The sequence below is a fragment of the Moschus berezovskii genome, chromosome 13 (assembly GCF_049115385.1).
Source record: "Moschus berezovskii isolate FMDL1 chromosome 13, NW_MosBer_1.0, whole genome shotgun sequence".
Lineage (NCBI taxonomy): Eukaryota > Metazoa > Chordata > Mammalia > Artiodactyla > Moschidae > Moschus > Moschus berezovskii.
The window spans coordinates 640,260-657,629 of record NC_142472.1 but is presented as its reverse complement, the minus strand read 5'-3'; the positions used below and the strand labels follow the sequence as shown (position 1 = coordinate 657,629).

The window sequence follows — 17,370 nt, the reverse complement described above, 5'->3', positions numbered from 1 at the left end:
TGTGTCATCCGTGCGGCCAGAGCTCTCTTTGGGGCCTTTTCTTCGGGAAGGAGGCGGCATGCGCCTCTGATGGAGGCCCGTCTTGGGGGCCCGAGTGCCTGTTGCCTTCTGGCCCAGCTCCTCCTGCGAGCGCATCCTTTCCCACCGCCTGCCAGACCGCAAGGCTTTCACTTCCCTCTGGGTGGTTCGAACGCACAGGCAGGCTCAGAGTGTCCCGAGGGAGGTCTCAAAGCCCGCTGGGGCGCCTGGGCAGCGGGTATACGGGAGAAACATGCCCAGAAGCTGTAGGAGGGTCTTTAGAGGGTTTCCCACCAGACACTAAAAGACTGGAGGTCTTTTCATGGGCCCCAAAAATTGGAGCTTCTTTTTTTTCCAATTTACAAAATCATTTTAAATTGGCCTCAAACAAACAAACGAAAAGATGGACACATCCTCATCCTCACGTTCACTGTGTGCTGTGCGGGACCCAGGACCCAGACAGCGCGACGCCAACGCCGCGACGTCTGCAGCCCTCCTGCCCTCCCACTGGGCTCCCCCGGCAGCCCGGGGCCCTCCGCCTGCGCGCTCGGCTCGGAGTCCCCGGAAGGCAGCTCTGGCCGCGGGTCTCAGCTGCTTGTGCTCCGTGGTGGCCGCCTGTGCGCTCGGCCTCGGCGCCTCACGCTCTGCCGTTCTGTCTCCGCCTCTCGCCCCTTCGCAGCTTCTCCCACCAGTCCCGACAAAAAAGCTAAGCGACACCAAGTAAAGAGCGACCCCACGCCTTTTGGGTTACGAGGTAGAGTGGCTCACCTTCTGGACGAGGCCTGACGCCTGCCCCCCGTCCGATTCGGGACCCCGTCTCGCCCTCACCCGTCATCTGAGCTGCCCGGCCACGTAGGTCCCTCCCAGCCAGGGGCAGTCAGCGTTTCCTTCAAAACCTGACGCCCCAGCGACGGCCCTGGCGACGTCTCGCTTCTGGGTCCAGGGCCGCAGGCTGGGTGTGCCCGGCACCGCAGAGCTGCCCACCGACTGCCAGGTAGCGGCCGGGGACCCTGGCTGGTGCCTGGGACGGGCAGGGCTGTCTCCGCAGAGGCTGTGGGGCTGCGGGGCTCCATGCCCCAGGCCCGCCTGCCTCGCCGTTGGTCCCCACGCTTCCGGGGACAGTGGCCAGCAGAGCCCACCCACCGCGAGTCTCCTGGGGGCTCCCGCTGTGCAGACGCATGGGATTGGCTCAGCACTGAAGCTCAGGCCTTGGCCTCCGTCGCCCCCGCAGCCCAGGGGACCCCAAGAACCCTGGCCCAGGTTGCGAGTCTGAGGTTCCCAGAGAGGATTCCACTGTGTGATTTGTCCTGCGTTTCCCAGACAGCGTGATAGTCCCTCAAGGGTGTGGCTGGACCAGACCCCGTGCTCAGACCACTCAGGGTCACCGGGCCCTCCCCAGCCTCCAAGGACAATCTGTGCCCCAGGGACCTGGGCCGCACCCTCCCATGACCCAGGCAGGACAGCCCGAGGCCAGCCCTGCACAGTCAGCCCTATGGGGCCCCAGGCTGGGGAGAGGAGCCACCTCCCACAGGGCTCCTGGGAGAGGCTGCTGTAGGCCCTTTGAGTTCCTGCTTAAGAGCAGGGGTGTCCGAGGCGCCTCCCCGCTCTGCCGGTCCGGGACCCTGCCGGCTCGTGCAGCTCAGACGCTGTGCACAGCCTCTGAGCCCAGCAGTGTCAGCTCTGAGTGCCCCTGCTCACCTGTGAGACAGCATCCACAGAGGGGTGTTAGAGCCTGGAGCAAGCCCAGCGCTGCCAGCCCCCTGCCCCTCCCCCTCCCCCCTGCTCCCCCTCCTCCCCTGTGCTGAGTCACTTCAGTCAACATCAGGGCACAGTGAGGTTTTCTTGGCTTCCACTTTTTTTTTTTTATTTTATGATATTGTATTGGTTTTGCCATACATGGACATGAACCCACCCCAGGTGTACATGTGTTCCCCATCCTGATACCCGCTCCCACCTCCCTCCCCATCCCATCCCTCTGGGTCATCCCCGTGCACCAGCCCCGAGCATCCTGTATCATGCATCGAACTTGGACTGGAGATTTGTTTCACATATGATAATATTCATGTTTCAATGCCATTCTCCCAAATGATCCCAGCCTCGCCCTCTCCCACAGAGTCCCAAAGACTGTTCTATACATCTGTGTCTCTTTTGCTGTCTCGTGTACAGGGTTATCGTTACCATCTTTCTAAATTCCGTATATATGCGTTAGTATCCTGTATTGGTGCTTTGCTTTCTGGCTGACTTCACCCTGTATAATAGGCTTCAGTTTCATCCACCTCATTAGGACTGGTTCAAGTGCATTCTTTTTAGCTGCTGAGTAACACTCCGTTGTGTGTGCACCAGTGTCAATACCAGTGGCTGTTTTCCGGGGACGACAGGTGACCACACTCACGGTCACCTTGGTCCAATGTCCTGCAACTCCCCAGCTCCTGCACGGCTGTGGGCTCAGCATTTCCCCTTACTCCCGCCAGTGTGGACACCACGACAACCTCACCTGCTCCAGAGGCTCCCTCAGAGGCCTCGGGTAGCCGGGTGTGACCAGAGGCCAGTGCCCATCCCTGTGACCCCAGCCAGGTTTATGGCGCCCGCGTCCCAGTGCCAGCCCTCTGCGCAGGAGCAGTGTCGCCTTCCGACCACACTGTCCCCCGTCAGACTCGTGCTTCCGTTTGGCAGGGAGCCCCCCTGTCTGTGCTGGGCGGGGAGAGCAGACATTTGCGGCCAGCTGCCCGGCGCCAGGGCCCCTGGTGACCGAGCCCAGCTTCCCTCTGCGTTTCCTGCGCTGGGCGGCTGCGGACGTGCCCCAGCAGGCGGGGAGGGGGTCTGTGGTGGGAAACTCGCACGTCCTGCTCCGCACGTGGCCCCCAGCCTCCAGGCCCATGGGTCCTGCTCGCAGAGGTTGCCCTTGGGGACACAGGGCAGTGGAAACGCTCACCGAGGAGCGTTCACGTGGTTTGTAAAGCCCCAGAGAAGCGTCTTCCAGGGGCCTCCCGGCCACTCCCCAGCCCTCCCAAGCCTGGGTGCTCTCGGCCCAGCCCCAGTGAGGAACCCTCCTCCCAGCCGCCACCCACCACAGGGTGAGGGGTGCTGGGCCTCCCCTTGGCGGCAGACCTTGAGGGGGTCCTCACCGAGCCTGTCCCTCCCTAGGCTGGAGCAAAACTTCCCACCCGTCAGAGACGCCTGAGGACAACGACGGCTGGTCCAGCACCGAAGAGCCTGTCAACTCCTCGGACGCGGAGGAGGAGGGCAGAGTGGGCCCCGGGAAGCTGGTAACCTGGGCTCTCACCTGGCCGACTGCTCCCCGCTGCACCCTCGGGGGGCCGGGGGAGGGTTTTCCCGGTGCTGAGCCTGCCCTCTGTTAGTTCACATCAGCCCGGCCCGTGCCGCGTGACTCACACGCTCTGCCCAGGGGAGCTTTGCTAACACCGCACATGCGTCTCCACCCCAGCCTTTAAGAGAATCGCACTGTCCCAGGTGCGAACTTGCCTTCGAAACAAAGTCCGGCGTTAGCATGAGCCCCCGGGAAGCATAAGCCGTCAGAGTAGGGGCGCACAGCAGTTATTCGCTGCTGCTGGCTGCCGCCCTGGTTCACACCAGCTGTTTGCAGCACGCAGAGCCCAGAGAAGCAGGGGGCAGACACACGTAGGTGGGGGAGAGCAGGGGGCGTCTCAGGTGGCCGGGGCGGCCCTTCCCGAGGAGGCCAAAGGGTGAGCAGAGCCGGCTAGGACCCTGGAGGTCAGTGGGAGGAACCTCAGCAGGCAGGCAAGACTGGGAGGCCTGCCTCCTGCTCCCAAGTGGGGTGGCTGGAGGGCGGGAGGTGCTGCCCCAGGCCAGGGCAGGGCTGGGCGGGGTGTCCAGGGAGGACAGTGTTGGCCCCCGTGAGGACGAGGGGCCCCAGCCTGGCCCTGCCCGCTCCCACGCCAGGCAGCACGACCCCTGCACAGCTCGGTCACACGAGGCTGGAGCCCCCCACGCTCCCGCAAGACAGCCTCCCCCTCTGGAGTCCGCGCCGCTCGGCAGCTCTGTCCACAGAGGTGCTGAGTGCCTGCTGTGTGAGGCGCTGGCCGCAGGGCTCTGAATACAGACGGGGGGCAGGAACCCCCTCTTGTGGGTGACAGACGAGCCCCGGGCCAAGCTCGTCCCATGCCCACAGGTGTGGCCCAGGGCCGCAGTGACCGGGCAGTGGTATGGCAGGAGAGCAGGCCCAGAGGGGCAGGGTGGGCTCCCAGGGGTCTGCACGAGGCCCGGTGTCCTTCTGGCCCGGGAGGCCCCCAAGCCGAGGGCCGCGGTGCATGGGGTGCCCTGCTGTGCCTCCCCAGGTCCCCGGGAGGCCCCCCAGCCGAGGGCCGCGGTGCATGGGGTGCCCTGCTGTGCCTCCCCAGGTCCCTGGGAGGTATACCGTCACGAGGCTGGATGAGAAGGGGATCCCCGACACGCTGGCCCTGAGAAGCGGGGACGAGGTGGAGCTGGTGCAGGAGGGAGACCAGGGCCTCTGGTAAGACCCCGCCCCACGTGCCCCGCGCCGGTGCCCAGCCACACCCTCACCCGGCCCCTTGCAGGTGTGTGCGGAACCTGAGCTCCGGCGCTGAGGGCTGGGTGCCCGCCCGCAGCCCGTCTGCGCTCCTCTGCCAAGGTGGCCCCACGGGGTGCCTGAGCAGCCCAGGTGAGCCCTGCGCCCCACCCCACCGCCCCGTGAGCGCCCCCACCCCCGTGAGTGCCCCCCACGCCCACGAGTGCCCTCCAGCCCCATGAGTGCCCTCCAGCCCCGTGAGCGCCCCCACCCCCGTGAGTGCCCCCCACCCCCACGAGTGCCCTCCAGCCCCATGAGTGCCCTCCAGCCCCGTGAGCGCCCCCACCCCCGTGAGTGCCCCCCACCCCCACGAGTGCCTTCCAGCCCCGTGAGTGCCCTCCAGCCCCGTGAGCGCCCCCCACCCCCATGAGCGCCCAGCCCCGAGAGCGCCCAGGTGAGGCCTGCAGTGACGGCAGGCAGCTCGCGGGGCCGGTGGGTCTGCCCGTGCAGCACGCCGCACCCCTTGCCTGCTTGCCCGCAGAGTCCAGCGCGGGGTCCGCGGTGCTGAGTCCCTCATCCAGCTGCAGTGAGAGCTGCACGGCCGCCCTCGCCGACCTGCAAGGGTAGCACCATGGCCGCCCTGCCCGTGGTGCTGGGAGCTGGCCTCTGCTGGGGCCACCTGCCCACTAAGCCACGCCCGGAACCCGGCACCACCGTGGCCCCCGAGGATGGGGCACCTTCCTGGGCGCAAGGCGGAGCGCGGCGCCGGATCCCCTGGGAAGGGGTGGACCGACCGAGCTGGCTGACAGACCTCCGGGGAAAGGGCCCGGCCGCCCCTTGGCCTCGACCGCAGCCGCTGCTTCAGTTTCCGACATCTCTGGTCCCATGCTGGTGGCAGGAGCACACGTCCTGTGGAGCTGTGTCCACCGGCCGACGGCTGGGGACGGGGGTGGGGATAGTTGGTCTTTTACACGTTCTTTTTTAAGCAGGGATTAATCCCACGGCCATTTTTTTGTGGTACTTTGGCCTCTGATCTTTACCAGGAATCACTGTGTTTACATGAAATGACAATTTGATACTGTATTTGATATAAAACTATTTTTTGTTACCGGGGTTTACATGGCACTGGGTGATTTGGGGGGCACGCTCTCGGGGAACTTGACAGCACTCTCTGAGGCCACCTGATCCCAGGTGCAGGGGAGGGGGTCCCCCGGGAGAATCAGGCAGGGTTTCTATAGACCGGCGGTGAAAAACCAAGGGAATCCCTTCATTTGTGTCGGTTAATTTTCAAAAGAACATGTAAACTATAATTTAAGAGGTTAACCTTCTTTTCTACAGAAAAATGAGGGGACTCCTGATTTTTTAACACTCTTCACTGATTTAGGGTATTTTTATTGTTTTTACATGTAAAGATGCCATTTTCGCAGGTGTCACCCAAACCGACACCGGCCCAGGGGAGCCCCATGCTCAACCGCCCCTGCCCGTGTCCTGCGTGGAGGCGCCGTGAGCACGGGAGCTGAGTTTATTTTATTCTTCTCAAGGCAGAACTGGAAAGAAATCTCTTCTGATTTACTGTTGTTTTGTGTGTTTCAGAAACCAATCCTGTTGTCGGGAAGTGCTTCTCTGTGTCTGGTTGGGGCCAACGTTTCTGTGTGTGTGTGTGTGTGGATGTGTGTGTGCACATGCCCAGTGTGGGCGGTATGGCTGTAGCCTCCAAGCTGCTGGCAGTGGGTCACTTTACGGCCCCCCGAGCCCCAGGCTGCTGCAGCCCCGCCGCGGGCCCCCATCAGCAGGTGGGTCAGGCCTCTCTGAACCGTGTAGTAGGCGGCGGGCAAGCTCCGAAGCTCTTCTCCCGAAGTGTGTAAGTTATTTGGAAAGCGATGAGTCACATAATTTACTTAATATAATGACTGTTCAGACACCGTTCCTGCCGTCTCAGCCTGGGGTTGGCCCCTGTTCTGTGATCTCTTCCTCATAAAGGCACTTTAAAACTTCGTGTTTCAGCCACTGTTTTTTTTTTTTTTTAACCTTCTGATGTAAATGAAATTTAAAAGTCAGAATTCTTTATTGTATGGATGGAGTTTGAATAAATATTGGCAACTCTTGCTGTCTGCCTTCGTCTGTAGAGGCACAGGGTCTGAAAGTGGGTGGTGATGCCGGGGTCGCCCTCACTGGAGTACCCCAGACCCCAACGCGAGTGAGCAGGCCCCCAGGCTCTTCACGGCCACCCCCTTTCTCCCCCCTGGACCCCAGCGCCTGAGTCCCCTCACCCTCCTGCAGGAACAGGACAAGGTGAGGTCCGCCCTGCTCGGCCACCGGTCACTGGGAAGCCCAGGCCGCCGGGAGAAAGGGTGCAACGCCAGGGGGAGCAGAGGCCCCTTGGAGCCAAGTGCCCCTGGGCTGCCGTGGCCCCCACCCCTGCGGGGCCCCCCCCGGGCCTGAGGGCCTCTGGCCCTCGCACGCGCCTAATGCCTGCGGCACCCGTGCCTGCAGCTCATCTGCTGTGGAAACCGGCTCAGGGGCGACGCCTGGAGAAGCCACAGAAGTAGCCTCGTCTCCGCTGGTCCTGTGCTCAGAATGCCGCATGTGTGGCTCCAAACACAGGCTCAACTCAGCTCCGCTCAAGGAAAATCAGGGGCTACGGGCAGAGAGCAGCCCCAAGATCCCCTCTGCCTGGAACACCAGAAGGCGACCTGCTTAGAGACGGGGCGCTGCAGGTTGACACGGGGTGACTGCAGGAGCAGCAGGTTGAGACCGGATCACAGCGTCTCCTGTCCAGTGACGTGTCCTTAAAGAAGCAGGAGATTCACACACACACATAGAGGGCAGTGGAGGCAGAAACTGTCCGCTTAGCGTGGCCGGAGCCTCAGGAGCTGGAAGAGGCAAGAAGGACCCTCCCCAGAGCCTCAGAGGGAGTGTGGCCCTCCCATATTGGCATCCAGACCTGGGACAGGCTAGTTCTTGCAGCTGGAAGCCCCTGGGCGCAGGGCTGGGTGGGCAGCTAGAAGGGCACACAAGGATCCAGTGACTGCGAGGCACTTGGCCTGAGAAGGCGGTGGCCTGGGGCGGGAGGAAGCGGGGTGCTGGCCGCTCACGGGGGGGTGGCAGGAGCGCTTCTGGAGCCTTCACGGGACACGGTGCCCCCAGTTCTCGGCAGGCCTCTCTAGCCCCCCTGCCCCATGAGGAGAGCGAGGCTCAGAGGGGGAGCCCACCGGGGCTGGAGAAGACGGGGCCAGGACCCCCGGGTTGCTGAGCCCAGAGCGGCTGCACCTGCCACCTCCATGGATTCCACTGCATCTGGACCCCAAGCGACTGAGCGGCCAGAGTCCAGAGGCCGTCAGCAGAGGGCTGTCTTCCTCTCAGGGCGGGAGCGCCCGGGACCAGCAGGAGCAGCCGGGCCCCGTCACCCCCGCAAGAAGAAAGGTGTCGCCAGCCCACCGTTTACAGAAAAGGGGCCGCCTCCAGAGGAGGCTGGACGCCCGAGGGAGCCTTGCAGGGAGACCGCCAGCCCAGTGGCCCCGGACGGCCCGATTTCATCCTGAAAGTACAGGGTGCTGAGGAACACGCCCGTGCCCAGCAGCCAGGCCAGCTGGTTGCCCTCCCCTGTGGCCCGGGGGCAGGAGGGCCCGAGGGACCAGCCCAGGGCCAAGACGCTGCAGGGGCTCCTCGGGGGCACGCCCCTCCCCTGTGCCCCCCAAGCTGGGAAGCCAGGCCCCCCGAGCCAGGAGGACCGCTCTGCACCAAGTTCTCAGTCACACCATGGGCCCGCCACCCTACTGGGGCCATCACAGGGCAGCGGGCTCCGCTCTCCCCCGGCAGCCGCACTGGATCGGCACACGCCAAACACGCAGCCCGGAGCCGAGTCTTGGGGATGGAGCCCTTGGGGCAGCCTGGCCAGCCCCCATCTGCAGGCCCCGGGCCAGGACTGCAGCCCAGGTTTGGGAGGCCAGCCCCCTCCCCCACCGTGTCCGGCTCTGGGAGAACTTTGCCCGCCCCCCGCCCCCCGGAAAGTCAACAGACTGAGCGACCTAGGATCTGGCCATGCTATCCCAGGCCCGGGCGCTGGCCCTCCTCTGCCTTCTGCTCAGCCTGCGGGGGTCCCTGTCGGCAGGTAAGTGGGGGGGGATCCCCATTAACCATATGGAAGCCCAGCCGCCCCCAAAGCTGGCCCGCATGGTGGGCGCTTCAGTCTGCTGGGAGCCTGGCTGGAGGGTCCTCTCTTACCTGCCTGCCTTTCAAAAGATGAGTGGAGCCCCTGGAGCACAGGCCACGGGAGTCCCCTCCCAGGCGTCTGGGGGCAGGCGCCCTGGCCACGGTGGGCCCTCCCCTGCCTCCAGCGCCCCCCAGGCCCAGACGTGGGCTCAGAGGTGACCGGTCTCCCACTCTGCTCTCGGCCCCTCGCGGGTGGACCCGCCCCAGGGGCAGGGCGCAGATGCTGCACCTTGATGCTCAGCCACCACGGCGGTGACCACGACCCCCACCCACAGACGTGGAGAGGCCTGAGCGGGAACACGGGCGGGCGGCTCTGTGAGCGGTGACCACCGTGACCCCCCAGCCTCGAGGGGTGGCCGAGGTGGAAGCCAGGCGCCGACCCAGTCCCCAGAAACCCACCCACGTCTGCCCCGGCGCCCACAGCCAGCCACGGGGTCCCTGCCCGCAGCCCGGCTCCAGTGCCAGCACCTGGGTCCTTCCTGTTTAACTGTCTTCTTTGATCACCTGGCATCGCCGGGGGCAGGTCATCAGTATTGCCAGTGACATGTCTCCAGCTCTCCCAGAGGCCGGGTGTATGTGGGGCTCAGAGCATCTCCTTAGGATAAACTGGAAGTGAAGGGACCTGGTCAAGGGCATGGACGTGTTGTTGTAGTTTAACAAGCCATCCCCTTCTCGCATATGAAGCTTGCGCAGTGTTGCCTGCTGGCAGCCGTGAGGAATTCTGCTGCAAACCAGCTGGCCTGTGGGCGGGAGGCCTGTGATCCCATCACGGGGGCGGGGGGGGTGGTGTGTGTGCAGGGGGCCTGTGATCCTGTCATGGCGGGAAGGGGGCCTGTGATCCCATCACAGGGAGGGGGTGTGCAGGGGGCCTGTGATCCCATCACAGGGAGGGGGTGTGCAGGGGGCCTGTGATCCTGTCATGGCGGGAAGGGGGCCTGTGATCCCATCACGGGGAGGGGGTGTGCAGGGGGCCTGTGATCCCATCACGGGGAGCGGGTGTGCAGGGGGCCTGTGATCCTATCATGGCGGGGAAGGGGGCCTGTGATCCCATCACGGGGAGCGGGTGTGCAGGGGGCCTGTGATCCTGTCATGGCGGGGGAGGGGGCCTGTGATCCCATCACGGGGAGCGGGAGACCTGTGCTTCCGTCACGAGGGGGGTTCGGGGGCAGGGTGGTGGGGAGGTGCTCTTACAGCTGAGAGGATGGTGCCGGCACCTGCGCGTCTCACAACACACCCCCCAGTCTTCCTGTCCCAGGAGCAGGCCCTCGGCGTCCTGCACCGGCCCCGGCGTGCCAACGGGTTCCTGGAGGAGCTGCGGCCGGGCTCGCTAGAGCGGGAGTGCAGGGAGGAGCTTTGCTCCTTCGAGGAGGCCCGAGAGATCTTCCGCAGCGAGGAGAGGACGGTGAGCTCGCCTGGTGCACCGGGGGTGGGCGGCCGGCTCTGGGCACCGGGGGCCGGGGTCTCCCCGCACTGAGATGCATTGCGCATCCTCACCCCTCGTCCAGAAGCAGTTTCCTGTGCCCCTGCCTCCCCGAGGAAGGCCCCCCAACCCTTTAAGCCGTCCAGGCCCCAGGCAGGGCCGCCTGTCCAGCAGCCCTCAGAGACCCATCGGAGCCCTCAGAGACCCCGGCCAGGGCCGCCTCAGGGACTCGCGAGTTAGGAGGGCTCAGCTGGGGAGCCTGTTCCTCCCCCAGCCAGGCCTCACGGGAGGAGCGGGCCTCCCCTCCCGTCCATGAGCAGAGAGGTGCCCGCTGAAACTGTCTCCTTCCAGGGGGCTGAGGATCAAGAGGCCAGGAGACAAGACCCCTCTCCCCGCACACTCGAGGGACACCCCACACAGGACACGCATGTCACATGCATAGAGCACGCACCTGACACACACAGGACACACGTCTCACACGCATGGGACACAGCACACATCGCACTCGCAGGGCAGGGCTCACACGACCCTTCCCAGGTGCGCTGAGGAAGGTCACCCCTTGAGTCTGTGTGCGTCTTAGTGGCTCAGTCGTGTCCAAGCCTTTGCAGCCCCGTGGACTGCAGCCCGCCAGGCTCCTCTGTCCTCGGGGATTCTCCAGGCAGGAATACTGGAGTGGGCTGCCATGCCCTCTTTCAGGGATCTTCCCCACCCAAGGACTGAACCAGCCTCTCTTAGGTCTCCTGCGTTGGCAGGCGGGTTCTTTACCACCAGCGCCACCTGGGAAGCCCTCAGGGAGCGTGCTGTGCTGTGCTGAGTCGCTCAGTCGTGTCTGACTCTCTGTGACCCCACGCACTGTAACCTCCAGGCTCCCTGTCCATGAGATTCTCCAGGCAAGAGTACTGGACTGGCTTGTGGTTTTCAGAACCTTCCAACAGTTCTCATCTTGCTTTATTCTCACGGCAATGCTGGGAGTTGATTTTCACTGGCCTAAGACCCCTGGGGGGTCACTGTTACTGAAGAGGCCCCGAGACTGGCAGGGCCCTCACACGTGTCTTTCCCACACTCTCCTCAGTCAGCGGGTGTTTGGACCGTCAGCACAGCGTCAGGGGCAGCCCCAGAGGCTCGGAGAGCGTGGGGTCTCGTCCACGTTCACAGCTCCGACATGGCTGGGCTGGGGCTGAAGCCTGGGGTTGGGACTTGGGAGAGGACATTTGGACATCTGTGGCCTTAGCAATGGGAGGGGCAGATACTAGAGAAAAAAACTCACTTCCCTGGATGAACCCGCCCGTCTCCAGAGGAGCGGGGTGGCTTCCAGAGCCCATCGGGAGGGCTGGTCAGAAGCCCCAGCTGCCCGGCGCCTCCCCCGCGGGGACCTAAAGGCTTGCCCACATCTCACATGGCTTCCTCTTGCCCCCTCAGAGGCAGTTCTGGGTTTCCTACAGTGGTGAGTAGGTGACCAGCCGACCCCATCCGCCGCCAGCCCCCACCAGCCTTGTAACAGCAACTCACCCGCAGACGGGGACCAGTGCGCCTCCAGCCCCTGCCAGAATGGGGGCTCCTGTGAGGACCAGCTCCAGTCCTACGTCTGCTTCTGCCCCGACGGCTTCGAGGGCCGGAACTGCGAGACGGGTGAGGAGCCGGGGCCGGGAGGCTGCCAACTCACCAGCTGGGAGGGTGGCCTCGGCGCCCTCGCAGGCTTCCACCTGAGCGTCTTGGGTGCGGGGTTCTGGGTGCTGACTCGCTGGATGCCCTGTCTGCTTCTGGGCTCCAGGTGCGGAGTAAGGCCAGGGGAGCCACTCGTCTAGGCCAGCTCCCCTGCTCCCTAGCACAGGGGTCCCGCAGCCCCAGTGGCCAACGTGCTCAGGCATGGGACCCCGAGGCCTGGGTCTCACCCTCCTGGGCTGTCTGCAGGGTGTCCCCTGAGCCGGGACCCCCAGGCCCTGTTCTCATCCTCCTGGCTCGTCTGCAGGGTGTCCCCTGATACAGGACCCCCAGGCCCGGGTCTCACCCTCCTGGGCTGTCTGCAGGGTGTCCCCTTCCTCCGCACAGCCCCGGCCCCTGGCCCAGGGAGAGGTGCCACCGGGCTGCCTGCCCTGACCCGGGGCCATGTCAGCCGTGCACTGTGTCCGCAGACAAGCAGAGCCAGCTGGTCTGCGCCAACGACAATGGCGGCTGTGAGCAGTACTGCGGGGCTGACCCGGGGGCTGGGCGCTTCTGCTGGTGCCACGAGGGCTATGAGCTCCAGGCAGACGGGGCATCCTGTGTGCCCACAGGTAACAGGCCCGGGGCCCAGGCCGGGGGTTGTGCTTCCACTCCCGATGAGCTCCACCACTCTGCCACGTGTCCTCTGTCGCTAAAATGTGGGCCCCAGGGGAGCATCCCTGAGCCTCACCAGGGTGAGGGGCTGCTCTGGGCGGAGGGAGGTGGTGCCCCTGCCAGCCCTGATCTCCCGAGGATTGTGCAGGCGGCCTCGTCCAGGAGGCCAGAGCCAGCGGCCGCCTCAAACGCTGTCCCCTCTGGCCTGGGGCTTCCCTGGAGCCAGATGGAAACCAAGAACGGTGGCAGAGAGCAGCTGGGCTGCCTGAGACGCTGCTCACCCACCGCAGCACATCCCGGGCCCTTTGGGGGCATCAGGCTGCCTGTCTCCCCGGATACACCAGCAGGACCCCAGCCCATGGGCCCTGCCGCCCGGCCCCCGCAGCTCCCCCAGCAGGACCCCGGCCCATGGGCCCTGCCGCCCGGCCCCCGCACTCCCCCAGCAGGACCCCGGCCCATGGGCCCTGCCGCCTGGCCCCAGCACTCCCCCAGCAGGACCCCGGCCCATGGGCCCTGCCGCCCACCCCCAGCACTCCCCCCAGGGCCCCCAAAACCCGGCCAGGAGGGGGCACAGCCGCCCACACAGGGCGCTCACCGGCACAGCCACCAGCCTCTATCTCTCTCAACCAGTGGAATATCCGTGCGGGAAAATACCTGTTCTGGAAAAAAGAAATGGCAGCAAGCCCCAAGGGCGAATCGTGGGGGGCCACGTCTGCCCCAAAGGGGAGTGCCCCTGGCAGGTGAGGCTGCAGGCCTGGGGGAGGGTGGCAAGAAGGGCAGGGTTGCCCGGCAGGTGAATCTCCAGGCCCACTGGGTTGGACTTGGCTGATGCTCTGCGGGAGCAGAAAGGACCCCAGGCCAGCATTTCCACCCTCCGGCCGGGGCCCGCCCGCTCCCCATCCCCTTACCTGGATGGATGCAGTGTCCCCGGCAGCCCCCACGTGGGTGCAGGGAGGGGAGCCCTGGGCGGCCGTGACCATGATGTGGCCCCTGCCATGTGCTGTGCCCGCCAGGCCATGCTGAAGCTGAACGGGGCGCTGCTGTGCGGGGGCACCCTGATCGGCCCGGCCTGGGTGGTCTCCGCCGCCCACTGCTTCGACAGGCTCCGGAGCTGGTGGAACCTGACGGCGGTGCTGGGTAGGTGGTGCAGGCGCCTCCCCCGCCCCGCAGAGCAGGCCCTCAGGGGAGTCTTGGGGCCAAGATTCCGGGCTTCCAACCACTGCTCCCACGAGTGATGGCGACTTTCCTGGAAAGAGATGGACGCAAGGAGCGTGTGGGCAGACCCCGCACCCTGGGGCCCCTGTGCCCACCCCCTGCAGCCTCTCTCCTGCCCAGACGCAGCCCCGGCGTGATGCCACTCCCACCAGGAGCCCTGTGGGAGGTGTCCTCCCTGGGTGCTCTGCCCGGAGGGCTTACAGGATGACGGGGCCCCGGGGGGCAGGGCAACTGCCCTCCTCACCCACCATGCTGCCCGCCCAAACCCCCGCTCACACCCCAGCGCCTCTGGGTCTGGATTGGCCCCGACTCTCCTGTCGGCGGCCCCCGGGGGGATGCCTGCTCTCCCTGGCAGGGTGGGGGGAACGCACGCCCCCCGCCCCCGAAAGGAGCCCCTAGCCCGTGCGGCAAGGGGGGCGACAGCAGACAGTGCCGGTGCCCCGCAGGCGAGCACGACGTCGGCCGCGTGGAGGGCCCGGAGCAGGAGCGGCGGGTGGTGCGGGTCATCGTCCCCGAGCAGTATGTGCCGGGCAAGACGGACCACGACGTGGCCCTGCTGCAGCTGGCACGGCCCGTGGCCCTGGGCGACCACGTGGTGCCCCTCTGCCTGCCCGACCCGGCCTTCGCGGACCAGACGCTGGCCTTCGTGCGCTTCTCGGCCGTCAGCGGCTGGGGCCAGCTCCTGGAGCGCGGGGTCACCGCCCGCAAGCTCATGGTGGTGCTGGTGCCACGGCTGCTGACCCAGGACTGCCTGCAGCAGTCGCGCCAGAGGCCCGGCGGGCCCGCGGTCACGGACAACATGTTCTGCGCCGGCTACACCGACGGCAGCAAGGACGCCTGCAAGGGGGACAGCGGGGGCCCGCACGCCACGCGCTTCCGGGGCACCTGGTTCCTGACCGGCATCGTCAGCTGGGGCGAGGGCTGCGCGGCGGCCGGCCACTTTGGAGTCTACACACGGGTCTCCCGCTACACAGCCTGGCTGCGGCAGCTGATGAGCCACCCACCGTCCGTGCGGGGCCTCCTCCGGGTCCCGCTTCTCCCCTAGCCCCTGCCTGCAAATAAAGCCGCCAAGCATGCCTGGCACCCAGATGCCAAAGCCAGAGATTCTTCTGTGGTTCCTGGGGCGGGGAAGCGGGGAAGGTGGAAACAGAGACGCAGACCAGGAGATGGAGGGAGGGAGAGAGTGAGGGCGGGAGAGAGAAGGAGACCCAGAGTCAGAGACCGACGGGGAGGGTGGTGGAGGGGCGAGCAGGCGCTGGAGGCGCTGGAGGCCCTGAAGGCGCTGGAGGCACTGGAGAGGCTGGAGGCTCTGGAGAGGCTGGAGGCGCTGGAGGCCCTGGAGACGCTGGAGGCACTGGAGAGGCTGGAGGCTCTGGAGACGCTGGAGGCGCTGGAGACACTGGAGAGGTCTGGACTGGACCGGGAGCGGCGCACGCGGGCAGCACAGGGTCAGTGCCCATCCTCACCATGGCCTGCGCCGCTTCCAGTCTGGCTTGTCACTCACCCTAGCGTTGCATCTTTGTTCTGGGTAAATGTGAGCACACCCCCCTCCGCGTGGTGATCAGCCTCCCACGTCCCTCTGAGCGCGCGGCACACACAGCCTCGAACGCTGCATGCCTGCCCCCTGACCACAGCGGCCCCGCCCCCCCCTGCCCTCCCTGCACGGTCCACAGTCGTCCCTCAGAGACCCTCATGCTGGTCCTCGAGCCAGGCTCCTCCACGGTCACCAGCTTCGCTGAAGGGAACTCTCACATGAAGCCATTCCTGACGCAGGCGCTCTCCTGGGTTTGGGGGCTGCATGTCTCTCCTGGCTGAGGCCCCAGGAGATGACACCGGCCTGAGGACCGGCAGGGACACTCCACAGAATGCAGGCTGCCGGGTCCCACTCTGCTCAGCGAGGTGGGGGAGCCCTCAACCTACCTTTTTATCGAGTCCCTCAGGTGACAGGCACACAGGCTGCAGCGGGGGAAGAATGAGGAGCCAGGGCGGGGAGCTTCAGACCCCACCTGAGCCCGGCCAGGTGGGCACCCTCCCCCTCGGGTTTCATTCGTCCAGCCCGGCACACCACGCTTAGGGTGCTGGGGCCATGTCCTGCCGGACAATCCGGCTACGTCTCATGTCCCGAGCAGGGCTGGGCGAGCCTGGCCACACATCTGGACACGAGCATCACCCAGGCTGCCCAAAATGGCAGCACTGAGTCGCTGGGTCAGAGGCCACCGGGCCGAAGAAGAAGCCGTCTGACCCGCAGACTCGTGTGCCCACCCCCTGGCCTCCGCTGCCCCGGGCAGGCAGCAGTCTTTGGGGCTCTCCCTGGGCACACGCATCACGTGCCCTGACCCTAGGCCAGGCCCCCTGGGGCCACTCCAGCTCCAGCTCTGGCCAGTGCCCTCAGCCTCACCACTAACCCTCTCTGCACCCCATTTCATCTGTAAACGGGGTCCCGCTTCCATGAAACCGGCGCAGGCGGAATGAGGAGTGCGGAGGGCGGGTCACTGGGCCGTGGGTGGTGAAGCAGGTCAGCTAGCGTCCGCGCGGCCCCAGCTCACAGCTCAGGCTGCAGCCACTCGGGAGACTCTAGCCAAGATGCCCCAGGTCCCCAGAGGCCCTGAGCCCAGAGCCTGCTGTTTCTTCCTGAAGTGAAAGCTGGCTGGACGCCTCTTCCTGGAGGAGGAGGGGTGGAGCTGGGGGGACTGACGGGTCCTGGGTGGGCCTCACCGCGCCAGGCGACGTCGGGGAGCATCTCCTGCCCGGACCGCTGGGCGCTGGCACGGGCCAGGGGCTGACACGGAGCCCAGCCTCACTCCACACACCCTGCAGGGCAGGGATGGCGCAGAGAACAGGGGAGACCTCATTTTACCACAGCAACCTCTCTGCCAAAGACCAGCCCTGCCTGGGTGCCCAGCAGGAGCATCTGGGGACATCACAGTCCATTCAGGGCAGTGCTGCTTCCCCGCACCTGCTGTGTGCAGAGCCCGTCTCCGCGCTGGACACAGGCCTGGTGAGCAGGCGTCCCACGTGAGGCGGGGCGGGCTTGCTCGGCCAATCACAGGGCGTGGCCCCCTCGCCTCCCTAGACAGCACAGCCCACTGGCAGCTCTCGGAAGTCTCCCTGCAGAGCCCCGCTTGGCCACGGCGGTCCTGGCCCACACCTGGTGTTCCCGAGGGCTGCCTCCTGGCTGGGGGAGCAGGCCCGGCCCAGCGTGGCACCCTCACCTCCTGGCCAGCCTGGGCAGAAAGCCCCGGGTCCTGACCCATGTCCACACCCACGGCCGTGGATGGCGCCGCACCTCTCTCTAAAGCTCAGTTTCCATCCCAGAAAGACTGATGGGGAAATGAGACTCGACTTTTATCACGGTCGTAAGGATGGGAACAGAGCTGGATGTGGACATCTGAGAACCACACAACAACTTGTCTGTTCTCAGAAAAAAGTGCTCTGCGTGCACACCAGGCCCCCAGACATGGCTCAGGACGAGAGTGAGCTTGGCCGGGACCTCCCCGGGGCTGCAGAGGCAGGGCGGCCAGGCCCCCAGAGCCGCCCCCGTCCCTGAACCCCCGCCCCCGCAGGCCTGGGCTCCAACCAGCAGGCCGTGATAAGCAGGCCGGGTGCAGGCCGCCCTCCAGCTAGGGTGAGCGGACCTTGCCCCAGAGGCCTGTCGCGGCGGGGACGGACGGCTGTCCTCAGA

The 17,370-nt window shown here is 65.8% G+C and overlaps 2 protein-coding genes across 12 annotated transcripts in view; both read left to right on the top strand.

Moving 5' to 3' along the window:
* MCF2L (MCF.2 cell line derived transforming sequence like) overlaps positions 1-6,620 on the top strand; it is a 69,155-nt gene extending 62,535 nt beyond the window's left edge. For 6 of the 10 annotated variants that reach the window (XM_088842575.1, XM_088842579.1, XM_088842577.1 and 3 more), the window contains 5 exons: positions 698-772; positions 3,163-3,284; positions 4,398-4,510; positions 4,575-4,678; positions 5,067-6,620. In XM_088842575.1, coding sequence (XP_088698701.1) covers positions 698-772; positions 3,163-3,284; positions 4,398-4,510; positions 4,575-4,678; positions 5,067-5,152 — 500 coding nt within the window. In that variant the 3' untranslated portion in view covers positions 5,153-6,620. The remainder of the gene's footprint in view (positions 1-697; positions 773-3,162; positions 3,285-4,397; positions 4,511-4,574; positions 4,679-5,066) is intronic. The other 4 variants (XM_088842580.1, XM_088842574.1, XM_088842573.1 and 1 more) reach the window with 1 other exon arrangement.
* A 1,946-nt stretch (positions 6,621-8,566) lies between these two features.
* On the top strand, positions 8,567-14,768 carry F7 (coagulation factor VII). 2 transcript variants are annotated; one of them, XM_088842837.1, is made up of 8 exons: positions 8,567-8,622; positions 9,938-10,139; positions 11,577-11,601; positions 11,673-11,786; positions 12,290-12,430; positions 13,104-13,213; positions 13,487-13,610; positions 14,135-14,768. In XM_088842837.1, exons 1-8 carry the CDS (start codon positions 8,567-8,569, stop codon positions 14,731-14,733), a joined length of 1,371 nt encoding a protein of 456 aa, XP_088698963.1. In that variant the 3' UTR covers positions 14,734-14,768. The 2 variants fall into 2 exon arrangements, with proteins under 2 accessions (XP_088698963.1, XP_055282837.2); XM_055426862.2 differs by having other exon boundaries at positions 8,567-8,636; positions 9,979-10,139.
* The last annotated feature ends 2,602 nt before the right edge of the window (positions 14,769-17,370 follow it).